The following is a 17,694-nucleotide window of genomic DNA, read 5'->3' as shown; positions in this document are numbered from 1 at the left end:
ACCATTTGACAAATTTTCATCACACTGGTTAACATAGACTTCCTGGGATTTTCTTAGTTATTGTGCTAAGACATTTACATTCCACATTCACTAAGTTTCACATATACCCTTGTAAGATGCACCGCATAGGCATATACCCAGAAGACCAAAAATCACATCACAACAAAGCTATTTGTACCAGAATGTTTATTGCAGCCCTATTCATAATTGCTAAGTCATGGAAAAAAACCCACTGGGTTGTTGATAGTTGCTGTTTCCACTCAGGCAACTTTAGTCCTCTTTATTAGATTCTTCAAATTCAAGACTTTTTTTGTCATCTCTTTAGAATGAAAGATGGAAAAAACAATGAGATTTGTGGTAGATGCAAGGGAAAATGATTTTGTGTATAAAGAATCTTCCGGTTGCTAAAATAAGAAATTCAGAACTTCAGATTTTTTTTAAACACAAAATCATAACACTTCATACTTGAATGATGCTCAGCTGCTTCTAAAAGCCATTCACAAATTAGTTGGAATCTCCAAAAGAACCTGTAGGTGAGGTACTACTGTTCTTATTTATCAGGTTTGCTCATTCGGTAATTTTTTTTATATATACCTCAAACTCTTGGGCTTAAGTGATTCTCTTGCCTCAGCCTCCCAAGTAGCTGGAACTACAGGCACCCGCCACAACGCCCGGCTATTTTTTTTTGTTGTTGCAATTGTCATTGTTGTTTAACTGGCCCCGGCCATGTTCGAACCCACCAGCCTTGGTGTATGTGGCCGGCACCATAACCACTGAGCTACTGGCGCTGAGCCTCAGTAATGTTTATTAAGCTGCAGTATCTAAGTTCTGGGCACTTGGGCTTCTGGATTGAGATATAGTGGTGAATAAAATGGACAGAGTCCCTACTCTGCTGCCTCCGACATTCTAGTGGGGGGAGGAGGTCAATAGAAACTAAGCACTGTAGAGTGATAAAACAGCAGCCAGACAGCTGGGTGAGGGAGTGGAGGAAGGAGGTTCCTGGGTGGCTATTTTATTTTAAGCAAAAGATGGGAAGGCTCCATGGTAATTTGCCTTTCAGCAGAGACCTCCAGGAGGTTGAGAGTCAGCCATGCATCTATCTGTGAAAGCACCTTCAGGGTGGAGCAGCTGAGTCAGCATCATGCCCTGGAGGTATGTTTGGGGTGGGAAGGAAAGAAAGGAGGTCCCTGTACACTGGGCCAGGAGATCAACTTGAGGAGAAGGAGCCAGGGCGTGGGCAAAGGTGAACACCTCAGTCAGGACTTGGGTTTTATTGGAAATAAGCTGGTGGCTCTTAGAGGATTTTGAGTAGAAGGGTGACATAATCTATTTGATGTCTTGATAAGGGTTTTTTTTTCAGACCTCTGAATAGAATATGGACTGTATGATTCCAGGTAGGAAGCGCCAGAAAGCCAAAGGGCCCAGGGATGGCTTGGTACCAGTAGCGGTCAGGTTTTAGATATATTCCTAAAGGAGAGCCAGTAGGTTTGTTAATGGATGAGGAGGTCAGGGTGCAAATAATGTACACAAAATAGCACAGCTGAACAATGTTGGACCTCAGACCAAAGCCGCACTGTGAACGCAAGCTTTCTCTAGGTTCTTCTCCTTACTTCCCTGCAACAGGTCAAGAATGTTCCTAGGCTGGGATGTTTGAGGACAGTGGGCTGGCTAAAGGATTTGACATCTCTTTGAACTTACAGTTTTAGGAATTGCATGTCCTTTCCCTGTATGATTTCTTTCTTTCTTTTTTTTTTTTTTTAGAGACAGAGTCTCACTTTCTCACTTTGTCACCCTCAGTAAAGTGCTGTGGCATCACAGCTCACAGCAATCTCCAGCTCTTGGGCTTAGGTAATTCTTTTGCCTCAATCTCCCGAGTAACTGTGACCACAGGCACCCACCACAATGCCCAGCTATATTTTTATTTTTTGTTGCAGTTTGGCTGAGGCCAGGTTTGAACCCACCACTCTCAGTATTTGGGGCCGGCACTCTACTCGCTGAGCCACAGGCGCCGGCCCCCTGTATGATTTCAAAAGTAAATCACAGTGATTACTGTTACTGATTATAGGCCTGACCCTGTCTACATGCTTCACAGCTAATATTTTTGAGCCTCCCAGCAGACTCAAAAAATAGAATTTTATTATTCTCCAGTTTACAGATGTGACAACTAAGGCTCAGAGAGGTTATACTACTTTTGAAGGACACAACCCAGGTACATTTAGACCCAGAAATGGAATCTAGAAATGATTAAGTCCAGAGCATTATTCTCTCTGAGCTAACCAAAAGCAAAACTGATAAAGAATTTATGAATTATATCAGGACTAGTGTGTTATGTTTGATATTATAAAGACTCAGTTTTCTTACTGTTTTTTAGTATGTATATTATTTTGGATTAATATAAGGGTACATGCAATTATGTTACGTTATTTGTGTTTGTTAGAAAAAGTCTGAGTTGTGTCTGGGTTCTTCCCCTGGGAAGTGTGCCAGCATCCTCCTCATTAGGTGGAAGCTTGCTGAGCCCCTTCCTCCTTTTGCCCCCCGTGCTTCCCTCTACTTGAATTTAATTGTGTTTTCTCTCACCTATGGGTCTGTTGTTGCTCATCTACTAGCTTCAAATGAGTGTTGAGTACATGGGATGCTTGTTTTTCCATCCTTGAAATACTTTACTAAGGAGAATGTTCTGCAATTCCATCCAAATAAATAGGAAAGGTATAAAGTCTCCATCTTTTTATGGCTGAATAGTATTCCATGGGGTATATATATATATATCACAGTTCATTAATCCAATCATGGGTTGATGGGCACTTGGGTTGGTTCTACATCTTTGCGATTGTGAATTGAGCTGCTATAAACATTTACAGTAAAATGATTTTTTTTCTTTAGGGTAGATGCCTAGTAATAGGATTGTGGGGTCAAATGGAAGGTCCGCTTAATCATTAGAGAAATTCAAATCAAAACCACTCTGAGATATCACCTAACCCCAGTGACAATAGCCCACATCATAAAGTCCCATAGATGCAGATGATGATGTGGGTGCAGAGAAAAGGGAATGCTTATACACTGTGGGTAGGGGTGCAAACTAATATAGATGTTTTGGGAAGAAATATGGAAAATCTTCAAAGAGCTAAAAGACTCAGCTTTTGTAAATCCCAGAAGCTTCTGTTGTTGGCCCTTGCCAATATGTAGCAGTATTCTGCAATTTTATACCCATCCAACAAGGCAGATTTGAGCACCGTTCTAGTGTTTTTATCTCAAGTTTGAAACCATGGTCTCATTTCTTCCTTTTGTAATTTGCCGTATTGATTCAGAGCCACCCGTGGGACAGATAGTACAAGGAGCATGGTGAGGTTAACTACGAGGCTTAGGACTCTGGACTTAGGGTACAGGGGTGAAGAATCGGATCAGAGACTCAGTCCTCTGCAGAGTTAAGAGTTCAACTTTAGCCAATTTGGAAGAGATTCTCAAGAGATAAGTGATAAAATGTTCAATGACATTATATAATGACATTATATTTGTCATTGAAATTCTGTGTAGGGAATATGAACATCTTTTAGGGGCTATTGCTCTGTCTACTTACAGGGGCTTTTCAGGAGTAAAAGGTTATATGACACCACTTTTTTAGTCATTCCAACAAATCTTTACTGACTTTCTCCTCTGTGGTAGCTGCTCTTTGAACACTGGGGAAATACTGCATCTAGGCCATTATATGCAGTCCTGCCCGCAGGGAGCTTATGGTCAAGTGAAAAAAATATATTCATTTATGACTCCCAGGAGGAAAAAAGTGTATAAGAAGTCTGTTATAATATGCACTAGCCAATGTTTTTCTAACCTAAAACTTAGTACAGTATATTTTGTATAGGGAAGAAACAATCAGAAAAAAATTTGATTGATTGGTAACCTTGTAATATCATTTAAACTAAAAATTCTTGCATCTATGCCCCTCCTTCAGCATCCCTAGCTAATGTTTTCCTTCCCACTGCTTTTTTGTAATGTTGTAGCAAAGGCCCATGGTTTAGAGTCAGAAAAGTGGCCAAATGCTATGGAATATGTCATTTTCCTTTTCTGAAATCTGGCCCTCCCACTCCCAGCCACGGAATGGCTATAGAAATGCTGGTCTAGCAGGCTCTGAGCAGTGGCGTGAGACAGTGCAGGTGTTACCTCCAGGAGGGCATTTGGCCCTTAATCAATGTAGTGTAGATGTTAGATGTTCTCATCTCAAATGATACTTTCGGAGTTATACTTAGATCAAGAGTGGGGCAGGTTTTATTATCCCAAAGTGAAAAACAAACAAACAAACAACAACAAGAAAAACCACCCTGGCCTCTCCTCTCAGGAAGGGTTTAGTCTTACTGGGAAAATGAAATATATGTACCTGAGGTGGTTAAACGGTGAAGAGAGACAAATAGAATGAAGGCTGCAGATCAGAAAATTGCACAAGGGCAGAGAAGTATGATAGGAACATTGACAGCAGGGCAAAAAACCAGCAGCCGATATCTGTAGTCTGGGGGATCGTGCATGATGCGCTGAGCTTGGGATTTGTACTGTGCAGTGTCTGTATCTAAATTCCGAAGAACAGATAAGGGTCAATCCATTGTGGGACTTGAATGCCAAACAGGTGATCTAGAATCTTTCTGTGGTTATGTGTATGGGAAGAGCATGAGCTGCAGATCAAGAGATGCTCTGACAATAAATATTAATTTGAAGGGAGATTGAAAATATAGAAGGATCTGGAAAGAAAAATCTATGATCAATGTTCAGAAAGTCTAAAGAATCCGTTTCAATGAACTACCATTCATCCTAAATTGGTCTTAAAATATAAATACTGTGTGACACGTTTAATACATGGTACATAAATATTTTATGTCCTATTCTTTGTCAAGCTGACATTCTTTAATCTCTTTCAGAGCACCCATTTGCTGGTGATGTTGTCTTCCCCCGAGAAATCAGTTTTATCAACCTGCAACCAAATCATACTGCTGTGTACCAGTGCGAAGCCTCAAACATCCACGGAACTATCCTTGCCAATGCCAATATCGATGTTGTAGGTAAGCATACCCCCAAACAGATATAACTTGCTGTTTTCTGAAAGAAAACGGTCAAGGCCATGTTTGCAAATACCCGTGAAATTCTTGACACATACAGGATGGGAGGAAAAATCAGTCTCTTTCACTGTACATTGGGCATTAGATTCAGACTGAAATTATGCTTTCAAATATATATTAACTTTGTTATTTTTATTTATTTATTATTTATTTAGAGACAGAGTCCCACTTTGTCACCCTAGGTAGAGTGCCGTGGCATCAAAACACACAGCAACCTCAGACTCTTGGGCTTAAGCAATTCTCTTGCCTCAGCCTCCCAAGTAGCAGGGACTACAGGCGCCCCCCCACAATGCCCGGCTATTTTTGTTGTTGTTGTTATTGTTGTTGCCTTTGTTATTCAGTTGGCTGGATTTGAACCTGGCAGCCTTGGTGTATGTGGCTGGCACCGTAACCACTATGCTACAAGCACTGAGCCATGTATTAACTTTGAATGCTTTTCTAAATATGTACTGTAACATTCAGCTATTTTTCATTCATATTAATATGGCTAGAACATAGAAAACATTTAATTTGCACATATGTGGTAGTTCTTACGTGGAAGTTTCAAACTGTTATTTATGTTACTTTTAAATAGATGATCGTCCATTGATACTGACTGAAGATGGAGAAAATTACGCTACTGTGGTCGGGTACAACGCTTTCTTACACTGCGAGTTCTTTGCTTCACCTGAGGCGATAGTATCCTGGTAAGCTGGCACACAGTTTCCTTAGAGAAAGGCCATTGAAGACTTCCCCTTGTCTTTCCATTTGTCCTTCGACAAGCTGTGTTGTGTCTATATTGTTACATGTACTCCATGTCTCTGAGAAATAAGGTAACAAGCTTAGCTACTTCTGAAAACATTGGCTAGGTTTCTAGGACTTTCTCACATGGGGAAGTATTGAGGGGCATGAATGTTCATTTTTAAAAAGCACAGATTTGTTTACTAAGACATTTTTAAAAGTAGAACTTTTTTTTATTATGGGGATACCCTAACGTCATATTTTACTTCATTGCTGTTTTGCAATTGTCTAAATAATTAATTTTAAGCCTGCCTTCAATTTCAAACACAATTGCTTCAATTTCTAACATTCATCTTGAATTTCATTTTTTCTTTCTTTCTTTTTTTTTTCTGTTAAATCATAGCTGCGTACATTAATGCGATCATGGGGCACCATACACTGGTTTTGTAGACCGTTTGACACATTTTCATCACACTGGTTAACATAGCCTTCCTGGCATTTTCTTAGTTATTGTGTTAAGACATTTATATTCTACATTTACCAAGTTTCACATGTACCCTTGTAAGATGCACCGCAGGTGTAATTCCACCAATCACCCTCCCTCCGCCCAACTTCCCCCCTCCCACCCATCCCTCTACCTCTTCCCCCTATTCTTAGGTTATAACTGGGTTATAGCTTTCATGTGAAAGACATAAATTAGTTTCATAGTAGGGCTGAGTACATTGGATACTTTTTCTTCCATTCTTGAAATACTTTACTAAGAAGAATATGTTCTAGCTCCATCCATGTAAAAATGAAAGAGATAAAGTCTCCATCTTTTTTAAGGCTACATAATATTCCATGGTGTACATATACCAACATTTATTAATCCATTCGAGAATCAATGGGCATTTGGGCTTTTTCCATGACTTAGCAATTATGAATTAAGCTGCAATAAACATTCTGGTACAAATATCTTTGTTATAATGTGATTTTTTGGTCTTCTGGGTATATCCCTAGTAGAGGAATTATAGGATTGAATGGCAGATCTATTTTTAGATCTCTAAGTGTTCTCCAAACATCTTTCCAAAAGGAATGTATTAATTTGCATTCCCACCAGCAGTGTAGAAGTGTTCCCTTTTCTCCACATCCGCGCCAACATCTCTGGTCTTGGGATTTTGTGATATGGGCTAATCTTACTGGAGTTAGATGACATCTCAAAGTAGTTTTCATTTGAATTTCTCTGATGATTAAAGATGATGAACATTTTTTCATATGTCTGTAGGCCATGCGCCTGTCTTCTTCAGAGAATTTTCTCCTCAAGTCCCTTGCCCAGCCAGCAATGGGATCACTTGTTCTTTTCTTGCTTATACATTTGAGTTCTCTGTGGATTCTCTTTATTAACCCTTTGTCAGAGACATAACCTGCAAATATCTTCTCCCATTCTGAGGGATGTTTGCTTGCTTTACTTACTGTGTTCTTGGCTGTGCAGAAGCTTTTTAGTTTGATCAGGTCCCAGTAGTGTATTTTTGATGCTGCTTCAATTGCCCCAGGGGTCCTCCTCATAAAATACTTGCCCAGACCGATTTCTTCAAGGGTTTTCTCTGCACTCTCTTCTAGTATTTTTATAGTTTCATGTCTTACGTTTAAATCTTTAATCCAGTAAGAGTCTATCTTAGTTAATGGTGAAAGGTGTGGGTCCAGTTTCAGTCTTCTACAGGTTGCCAGCCAGTTCACCCAGCACCATTTGTTAAATAGGAAATCTTTTCCCCACTGAATGGTTTTAATTGGTTTGTCAAAGATCAAATAACGGTAAGTAGCTGGATTCATTTCTTGGTTCTCTATTCTGTTCCAGACATCTACCCCTCTGTTTTTGTGCCAGTACCATACTGTTTTGATAACTATTGATTTATAGTATAGTTTGAGGTCTGGTAGCATGATTCCTCCTGCTTTGTTTTTATTTCTGAGTAATGTCTTGGCTATTCGAGGTTTTTTTCTGATTCCATATAAAATGAAGTTTTATTTTTTCAAGATCTTTAAAGTATGACAGTGGAGCTTTAATAGGGATTGCATTAAAATTGTATATTGCTTTGGGTAGTATGGACATTTTAACAATGTTGATTCTTCCCAGCCATGAGCATGATATATTTTTCCATCTGTTAACATTTTCAGCTATTTCTTTTCTTAGAGTTTCATAGTTCTCTTTATAGAGATCTTTCACGTCCTTTGTTAGATAAACTCCCAAATACTTCATCTTCTTTGGCACTACTGTGAATGGGATAGAGTCCTTAACTGTTTTTTCAGCTTGAGTATTGTTGGTATATATAAATGCTACCAATTTATGAATGTTGATTTTGTAACCTGAGACGCTGCTCTACTCCTTGATCACTTCTAAGAGTTTTGTAGTAGAATCCCTGGTGTTTTCCAGATATACAATCATATCATCTACAAAGAGTGAAAGTTTGATCTCTTCTGACCTTATATGGATATCCTAGATAGCCTTTTCTTTGCTAATTGCAATGGCTAAAACTTCCATTACAATATGAAAGAGCAGTGCAGACAATGGGCAACCTTGTCTGGTTCCTGATCTGAGTGGAAATGATTTCAATTTAACTCCATTCAATAACGATATTGGCTGTGGGTTTGCTGTAGATGGCCTCTATCAGTTTGAGAAATGTCCCTTCTATACCAATTTTCTTAAGTGTTCTGATCATGAAGGGATGATGGATATTATCAAAAGCTTTTTCTGCATCAATTGAGAGAATCATATGGTCTTTGGTTTTTAATTTGTTTATATGCTGAATTATACTTATAGATTTACATATATTGAACCAGCCTTGAGACCCTGGGATAAAACCAACTTGGTCATGATGTATAATTTGTTTGATGTGTTGCTGGATTCTGTTTGTTAGGATCTTATTGAATATTTTTTGCATCTATATTCATTAGTGATATTGGTCTATAATTTTCTTTTCTTCTTGGGTGTTTTCCTGGTTTGGGGATCAGGGTGGTGTTTACTTTATAGAATGTGTTGGGTAGTCTTCTTCATTTTCTACATTTTGGAACTGGTTGAGTAATATAGGTACTAGTTCCGCTTAAAAGTTTGGTAGAATTCTGATGTGAAGCCATCTGGTCCCAGGCTTTTCTGTTTAGGGAGATTTTGTATGGTTGATGCTCTTTCAGAACTCGATTTTGTCCTGTTCAACATTTTCACTTGATTCTGGCTAAGTCTTGGAAGGTGACGTGCTTCCAAATATTGGTCAATTTTCTTCAGATTTTCATATTTCTGAGAATAAAATTTCTTGTAATATTTATTAAGGACTTTTTTGAATTTCTGAGGAGTCTGTTGTTATTTCGTCTTTTTCATTTCTGATTGATGACATTAGAGATTTTACTCTTTTTTTTCTGGTTAGGTTAGCCAAAGTTTTATCTATTTTATTGACATTTTCAAAAAACCAACTTATTGATTTATTGATCTGTTGTAAAATTCTTTTGTTTTCAGTTTCATTTAATTCTCCTCTAATTTTGATTATTTCTTTTCTTCTACTGGGATTGGAGTTGGAATGTTCTTCCTTTTCCAGTTGCTTGAGATATCCCATTAAGTTGTTAACTTTCTCTCTTTCTGTTCTCTTGAGGAAGGCTTGCAGTGCTATAAATTTCCCTCTTAGAACTGCCTTTGCGGTATCCCAGAGGTTCTGATAATTCATGTCTTCATTGTCATTTTGTTCCAAGAATTTGGCAATTTCCTTCTTAATCTCATCTCTGACCCAGCTATCATTCAGCATAAGGTTATTTAACTTCCATGTTTTTCTATGAGCATGCAGATTCCTGTTGTTACTGAGTTCAACTTTTATTCCATGGTGGTCTGAGAAGATACAAGGGATAATTTGTATTGCTTTAAATTTACTGAGGTTAGACTTGTGACCTAAGATGTGATTGATTTTGGAGTATGTTCCATGGGCTAATGAGAAGTACGTGTATTCAATTTTGTTGGAACGAAATTTCTGTGGATGTCTGCTAAATCCAAATGTTGGATGGTTAGGTTTAAATCTAAAATTTCATTGCTCAGCTTGTTATTGGAGGATCTATCCAACACTGCCAAATGAGTGTTGTAATCTCCGAGTATTATGGAGCTAGAGGAAATCAAGTTGCTCATGTCTGTTAGAGTTTCTCTTATAAATTGAGTTGCATTCTGGTTGGGTGCATAAATATTAATAATTGAAATCTCATCATATTGAGTATTACCCTTAACAAATATGAAGTGACCATTCTTATCCTTCCTTACTTTTGTTGGTTTAAAGCCTATTGTATCTGCAAATAGAATTGCACCTCCTGCTTTTTTTGACTACCATTTGCCTGAAATATGGACAGCCATCCTTTCACCCTGAGTCTATATTTATCTTTTAAGGTAAGATGTGACACTTGTATGCAGCAAATATCTGGCCTGAGTTTTTGTATCCAGTCAGTTAACCTGTGCCTCTTTAGAGGACAGTTTTAGCCGTTCACATTAATGGAGAATATTGATGAGTCTGGTAAAATTTTGGGTGTCGAGTGTTTTGAAAGTCCAGTGGACATTTTTAATCCTTTCGCCACTGTGGAAGTTGGAGTTTGATCCAAAGTTTCTGAGTGAGTTTACTTTTGTGGTAGAGGATTTGGCTGGTCATTATGGAGGATAGGTCTGAGAATATCCTGAAGAACTGGTTTGGTTATGGCAAATTTCTTCAACTTATGAATGTCATTAAAGTATTTAATTTCTCTATCATAAATGAAACTCAGTTTAGCTGGACACAGGATCTGGGGTTGAAAGTTATTTTGCTTTAGGAGATTAAAAGTCAATGACCACCCTCTTCTGGCTTGAAAAGTTTCAGCAGAGAGATCTGCAGTCATTCTAATATTCTTCCCTTTGTAGGTAATGGATTTCTTTATGTCTGGCTGCTTTCAGAATTTTCTCCTTCATATTAACTTTAGTGAAGTTAATTATGATATGCCTGGGGGATGTCTTATTGGGATTGAGTCATGCTGGGCTTCTGAAACTATCTGCTATCTGAATTTCAGAATCTCCTGGCATGTCTGGAAAATTCTCTTTCATAATTTAATGGAGAAGGGCCTCTGCGCCTTGCGAGACCACTTCATCACTTTCAGGGATTCCAATGAGGCAGATATTAGCCTTCTTCGAATTATCCCAGAGCTCTCTGAGAGAATGATCCATTTTTGCTCTCCATTTCTCTTCCTCTTTGAGAGTTTGGGAGTGTTCAAAGGCTTTGTCTTCAATGTCAGAAATCCTTTCTTCTGCTTGCTCCACTCTGTTACTGAGGGATTCTATTGTAGTTTTTAGATCTTTGAGGGCTGCAAATTTTTGCTTCAGTGCTTCAAAATCTTTGGTGGTTTTGTCTTAAATTCCTTAAATTCTTGAGACAATGTTTGAATTTCTCCTCGAATTTCTAATTTCGACTTTTGAATTGCTGCTTAACTTTCTAATTCCAAATTTTCCTCCATTCTATTAATCTTGTTTACAATCCAAATTCTGAATTCGATTTCTGACATCTCGGCGCGCTGTTTTTGAATGGGATCTTCAGTTACATCTGCCATATATTTGCTTGGTGGGGAGGGGGGTCATCTATTCTGGTTATTTATGTTACCAGAGTTTTTCCACTGATTCTGCCCCATGATTGTTTTACACCATTTGATTTTTCCCCTGGAGCTTTGTCAAGGACCTGTACAGTGCAATGGCCTGAGAAACTGGAGAAACTGTTTGGTGTGGTGGGGCTAAGTGGTTCTGTCTTGTTTTCAGCTAGTCTCTGTTCAACACTAGTGAAACAGTTACTTTGGGTTGAAGTTACAGCTGTGGAGAAATACCACCAATTAAGTTACCCCGCCCCCCACAGGCAACAATTGGAAAAGGAAAATCAAACCTTCCTACAACCACACACCCAGACCACCACTTGAATAGTCCTCGGGCGATTGGCTCAGTTCAGAAGGTCCTAATCAATAGTCTCAGTCAGCACCTGTCTCAGGTGGGAGAGTTTAAAGGGTCTCTGACAAGTGGATCGCAGGGGTCTGGTGACAACTCAGATATGGCTTGCTCCAGTGCTCCGTGGAGTCAGGAGGACCCACCAGCAAATAGATTAGTCTGGGCAGGTTGATGCCTCCTTCCCCACCTTGCACCTCTGTCACACCCAGTCACTGATAGCCCCACAGGACTGTGACCCAGTTGCCTCTAGTGAACAGATACTCTAGGTGTTTGCACCTGCCTGAATCACAAGGAAATCTATTTCTGCTCAGCCAGGCCGCTGCGCTCTGTCTCTATCTATCAGGGGGAGGTGAGGCCAGACAACCTCGGGCACTTGAGGGAGGCTGGGGGGTGTTCACCCAGTTCCAGTCCTGCCCCTGATTGATGTTACTGACAGAACAGAACAGAACAACTTTGCGGGAATTTGTTTCTGACCCTGCTAAATTCCCCTGCAGAAGAGAAGCTGTTTTGAGTTCCCAGAGCCTGCGCCTCAGGCCGTCTTTGATCCTGTAGGTTTATATTCGGTTAGCTGTCAGTTCTAGCCTTTTGCCTTCCTTTTTCTATAGGCTGACGATCCCCTGAGGGCTGGGTGCATGTTAGGCTCAGTAAAGCGGTCCTCTGTGTCAGCCCTGTCCTCTGAACTTTCTGGCTCTACGCATACGTTTCTAGTCCCTGTGCTCCACCCAGGCCAGTACTGCCTCAGGCAAACCCTTTACTCACAGGGCCTTCGTTTCCATCTGAGATCTGTTCCATGGTGGTTGCCACCTGAGAAGATGCCCGGCCTCCTCTGGTTGCCCAGGGAGACAGGGGATGTGGCTTCAGAATATCTGGGAGTGAGCCCTATGTTGCCAAAAATGGCTGTTGCTCTGTGCCTCCGGGCATCTCCGCTCCGGTATGGTTCTCTCTCAGCCAACCATCCTCTCCTTACTCCTGTGCCACAGAATCAGCACTGACCAGCTGCAGTCTAGGCCCTGTCCACACCCCTCGAGAAATCACCCAAGAATCTGGACTCCTGGGGGACAGGCCTCTAGACCTCAGAATGAGAGTGGAGGGGAGTGCTGGGAGCTCAGAGTTGCAGGTAGAGAATATTTACAGTTCTATACAGTTTTATGCCTGGCAGGAGAATGCCGTTGCACCCTATTAGGGGAGGTAGGTCCAGTTTTTAGAGGGTCTCTTCCGTGGAGTATAGTGGGAAGACCTTTGAATTCTGCTCGTTTGTTTGTGAGGCACTCCGAGCCATTCTCAAGGGGGAGGGGACTCGTGTCTGCTTGGTGATGGATTTTGTACCTTTTGTTTGTATCCTTGGGGTCACAGCTCGACTCGGCGGGGTTGATGTGTGTTCTTCAACCTTCTCTCTTGATGCAGCTCTAATTCACCAGGTTAGTTGCTAAATTTCTGTCCTTTAACTCTCCTTCTGGCCGGGAGCCTCTGTGGAAAGCTGGCTTCAGTCAGCCATCTTGTCTCCGCCCTCTCATCTTGATTTTCATTATGCTATATTAATTGCTATCATAATCATGTATCGCATTAGTTATGTTATGGAAAAAACTTGGGTTAATTTGTTTTTAAACAATTTTTCCATTGCTTTGGTGTTTAGAGTGAACAAGTGAGCCCAGGTATAGGGTCAGATTTATTATTTTTGATTTAAAAAAATACTCCATTAAAACATTACTTTTTTGTTTACTGTGACGTTTTGCACCCCTTTAAATACTGTATCTTCGACTAGTACCCACACTAACATCACCCTAGTCTCTGCCCTGTGACATCCTGTGTGGACAATAACCCCAGTTTGTCCTCTGCATTTTTTAGTTCAGTCACTTACTGTGAAATACGCAGGGTATATCAAGCCATGGCAGCAAATGCTTAGAAAATGGATGAATGTAGGCGAAAATGGCTCTGGGGGTGAGAGGGCAAATGTATCTATGTCCACAGGATAGACAAAAATTCCTGGCTTATAATATTTCCAAATAACCAATGTTTCCCTGGACAGTAGGAGGCTTGAAAGGTTCATTATCTCTTTCAATTACTAGCTTCCCCATTTAGTACCCTGCAGCAATCATTAACTAAATAGTTCACCATCAATAAGCCAGAAAATATTTATTAGGCTCGGAGGACACATGCAAAATGATGCTGGTAGCTCTGAGAAGTACAGCAGAGGCCTAGAGCCTGGGCTCGGAGGTTTGTAGTTACAGTCTAGTCAAGTGGATGAGATATGTTGAGAAAAATATAAAACCCAATGGAACATTTTATAAGATTTTCCAAGCTCCTAAAGAAGGGATTAGCCTGAATGACTTCAGTGATTAGTACCAAAAAAACTATCTAATTCAGCTGTACTCAAGATTGACTCATGCTTTCTATGCCCACAGGCAGAAGGTGGAAGAAGCAAAACCCCTTGAGGGCAGGCGGTACCGTATCCATGAAAACGGCACATTACAGATCAGTAGCACCACTGAAGACGACGCTGGGTCATACTCTTGCTGGGTAGAAAATGCTATAGGAAAAACTGCAGTCACAGCCAATTTGGATATTAGAAGTATTTTTATTTCACTGTTACTTTGCATGAATTCTCACATGGGTTTGGCCTATCTTTATTTTTCCAACTGGTATAATATGATTTGAGTATGATCACCTGTTAAAGTTTTGTAGACCGTTTTCTAAAGTTCCTAGATTATGTTCCTCTAAAAGACTATCACAAGAATTATAGGGTATGCCAATGGTGTGTACATAGCTTTATACAATTTTCGGAGGGAGCCAGGCATTCTTAGTGGTGGATGACTGGCAATCTCTAAAATTCTCTGCTTTGATATATTTTTGTCACTGTCTTTTATTTCAAACAACACAAGGCAGTGTCACTGGCAATCAAGTCTTTGAGCTAAAAATTCAGGAAACTCATAAAAGTTCAGCTTTATAAAGACTGAGGCATGACAGTATGAGATTTATTATTCTCTTTCTGAGTCTTAAACAACTTTTTATTCATTCTCTTCAGAACAAAGTCCTAGGAGCTGCTAATAGTCTCTTGGCCTGCAGAATTTTCATTTGGATATTGCTCAGAGAATACTTTTCAGGAAAATACAAAGAACAGAAAGGTTCTACAGTAATAGTAGGGAGGATTAGTGTTTCTTCTGTTAAGTCCGTATCTCAGCCAGCTACCTACCTCTACTTAGACATAGGCTGTACTTATTTGTCCGATTATCAAATCATCTGTTCAATTATCTGTTTTCAACTGATGCCTTGGTATTTCTTTTTCTCTCTTTCATCATACACACAGTTCCTTCCTTCTTTTCTCCATTTCTTTTTTCTCCCTTCTCTTCTGCCTTATATCCTTTTATTATTTTATAGTATTTGCCACTTTCTGTGCCTAGAGTTATCCATTATACCAATCCAAGGAGTCTGTTTTTAAAGCACACAAATACTCTCCCATGCTGTCTACTAATCTGTGATGTCTTTCTGCATGTTCAAGTGCTATGCACAATTTTCAAGATGCCCTTATGAAATCAGTGAAGATGATTGTTATATACTTCAAAAAGTAAACTTCTATCAGGATTAAACAACTCAGCCAGGTTCAGAGTCAAAGAGAATGAAGCCTGGAATCTAAGTAAACCTTTGCATTCCTATTGCCCAATGCAGCGTCTGGCCCAAAGTGGACCTCAAAATTGCTAGTGGCCATAGAGTTGGCAAGTTTATAAACTTTCAGTGTGTTCCGCTGTCCTTTTTATATGTAAGGATTATACATATAAATCATATCAATAAGGGATAAAAGAAACAATTTGTGCATATAAAAAAGGAATGTGGCAAGTGGAGTTGAGTATGAGGCTGAATAGTAGCTGAAAACATGAGCTTTGGTTTCAGCCATATTTAGGTTCAAAGCCTGATTCTCTCCCTTACCAGCTAGGGAAACTTGGTCTCTTCACTTGATCCCATTTTAGCCTTAGATTTTCTTCTCTGTAGGGTGAGAAGATTAATATTCATTGAGATAATTATAAAATGACACCACGGAGGTGAACTTCTTAGTAGAGTGCTGGTAAACACAGAAGTGCTGATTACATGGGGCCTATTGTTATTAAGTGAATTTCTGACATTAAATTTAGAAGTAGGAATAGGATGTTTAATGATTCACTTGAAGTTAATTGAATTTAATCATCTCTTCAAGTTTCATGCCTGGGAGACCAAATTATCAATTTTTAAACCTTTGGTTTTTAATCAGTTTCTTGTAGATAGCGGTTATTAGAGTGTGATCATGGAGGTCAGCTTACTCAGTTGGGTCTTTGAGTGGGTCCCCAAGAGCCAAGTGTCACATTGAAGGGATACCTACTTTTAATGCAGCCTTGAACAGTGAGGATTGTATGCATTGGAATGATCTCAGTGAAACAAACATTTTTCTGGACAGCTACGGTATTATTCTTTGAGCTTCATATTGTTGGTTCTACCAATTCAGTCACTGTGTCACTGTAAGAACTCAGTCAACAAGAAACTCAGCCAGGCTGTGCTGAGTGCCTACAGTATACAGGCTCCCTTCCTGGCTGTGGGGTTACTGCAGTAACCTTCACTGGTTTACTTTCTAATTCCTCACCTTTGTGTTCATAATTCATCCATGCATGGCCCTTCACATTTAACCTCAGCTTTCTGACTTACTGAGAAGCATGTTAAGAGAAAATCAAGTATTTCTTTAAAAAAGTGCTTTGATTCCAGAAGCATTAGAGGAGAAATTATATTATTTTCAATATCTAGAGACATTTGTGTGCTCACACTTTGCTTATTCCCCTTGCCCAAGAAACAGTGAGGGGAATTGCTGATCTATTAATTGACACTTCTGCCTGAATTTGTTAGATGCACAGGTCTGGATGGAAAGTAATGATATATAAAAAGTAATGGTGTTAGAAAATTATAATGGGGGCAATATTGCATGAGGATCTGATGATCATATTGACAGCCTCGGTTGATTAAAGTGCGGGCACTCAGTGACCAAGGAAGCTATCTTCTACAGTTCTAACCAACATTTTTTGTTTGGTAAAAACAGATGCTACAAAACTTAGAGTTTCTCCTAAGAATCCTCGTATCCCCAAATTGCATGTGCTTGAATTACACTGTGAAAGCAAATGTGACTCACATTTGAAAGACAGTTTGAAGTTGTCCTGGAATAAAGATGGAGAAGCCTTTGAAATGAATGGCACAGAAGATGGCAGGTAGGTAAACTGGTATCACATGTCTTAATATGTTCTTGGATGACCACGTTTTATTTCAAAACAGTGTTCCAAAGGATTCATACTGAAGTAGAATACAAAAAGCTGACTGATATATTTCAGAAAAAGAAGCCACCCTAGGTAGAGGCAGGTTTATTGCATGAATCTTACAAAAGATGACTGGAGGAGCTAGGCACCTAGGGGGCCACGTGTTAATCTTTTGGGTTCATGATCACGTGGCCCTGTGGCTACAATCCAAGTATCTGGAAGCTGCGGCTATCTCAGAGTCACCAGAGTACCCAGTTGGTACTGCTGGTGATGTAGCCACTGACCTCTCTCATGTCTGACAGAGCCGCCGCATCTTCCCATAGCCCCAGAGGAAGTGAAGCCTATTTCTTCTCTAATTTCCAATAGCATGCAAGTCTATCTTCCTGCTAGAAAATACTGACAAGTATATTTAAAAATCTTCCAATCTCTGTATAAAGAATATAGAAAAAATATAGAAGGGAGAATACAGAACAACGTGTGGGTGGCCACGAATTAGCACTAAACAATATGAAGCACATGGAAACAGGAGAAAAGAAACCATATTTACTGAATGTCTACTTTCCAAACAGGTGAAGGTCAGCTTTACTTCCTTTTACATTGATACCAAACAGAGGTAAAAGTTGAACATCTGGAACCCACATCTTACATGCAGTTAGGTCTT

The 17,694-nt window shown here is 39.7% G+C and overlaps 1 protein-coding gene across 4 annotated transcripts in view; it reads left to right on the top strand.

Annotated features, from left to right (window-relative positions):
* Positions 1–17,694, top strand: part of CHL1 (cell adhesion molecule L1 like) — a 219,231-nt gene that overhangs the window by 170,553 nt on the left and 30,984 nt on the right. For all 4 annotated transcript variants that reach the window (XM_053600236.1, XM_053600237.1, XM_053600234.1 and 1 more), the window contains 4 exons: positions 4,902–5,042; positions 5,674–5,785; positions 14,172–14,338; positions 16,823–16,988. In XM_053600236.1, coding sequence (XP_053456211.1) covers positions 4,902–5,042; positions 5,674–5,785; positions 14,172–14,338; positions 16,823–16,988 — 586 coding nt within the window. The remainder of the gene's footprint in view (positions 1–4,901; positions 5,043–5,673; positions 5,786–14,171; positions 14,339–16,822; positions 16,989–17,694) is intronic.

This window comes from Nycticebus coucang, chromosome 8, assembly GCF_027406575.1.
Source record: "Nycticebus coucang isolate mNycCou1 chromosome 8, mNycCou1.pri, whole genome shotgun sequence".
Lineage (NCBI taxonomy): Eukaryota > Metazoa > Chordata > Mammalia > Primates > Lorisidae > Nycticebus > Nycticebus coucang.
This window is presented reverse-complemented; position numbering and strand designations above follow the sequence as displayed.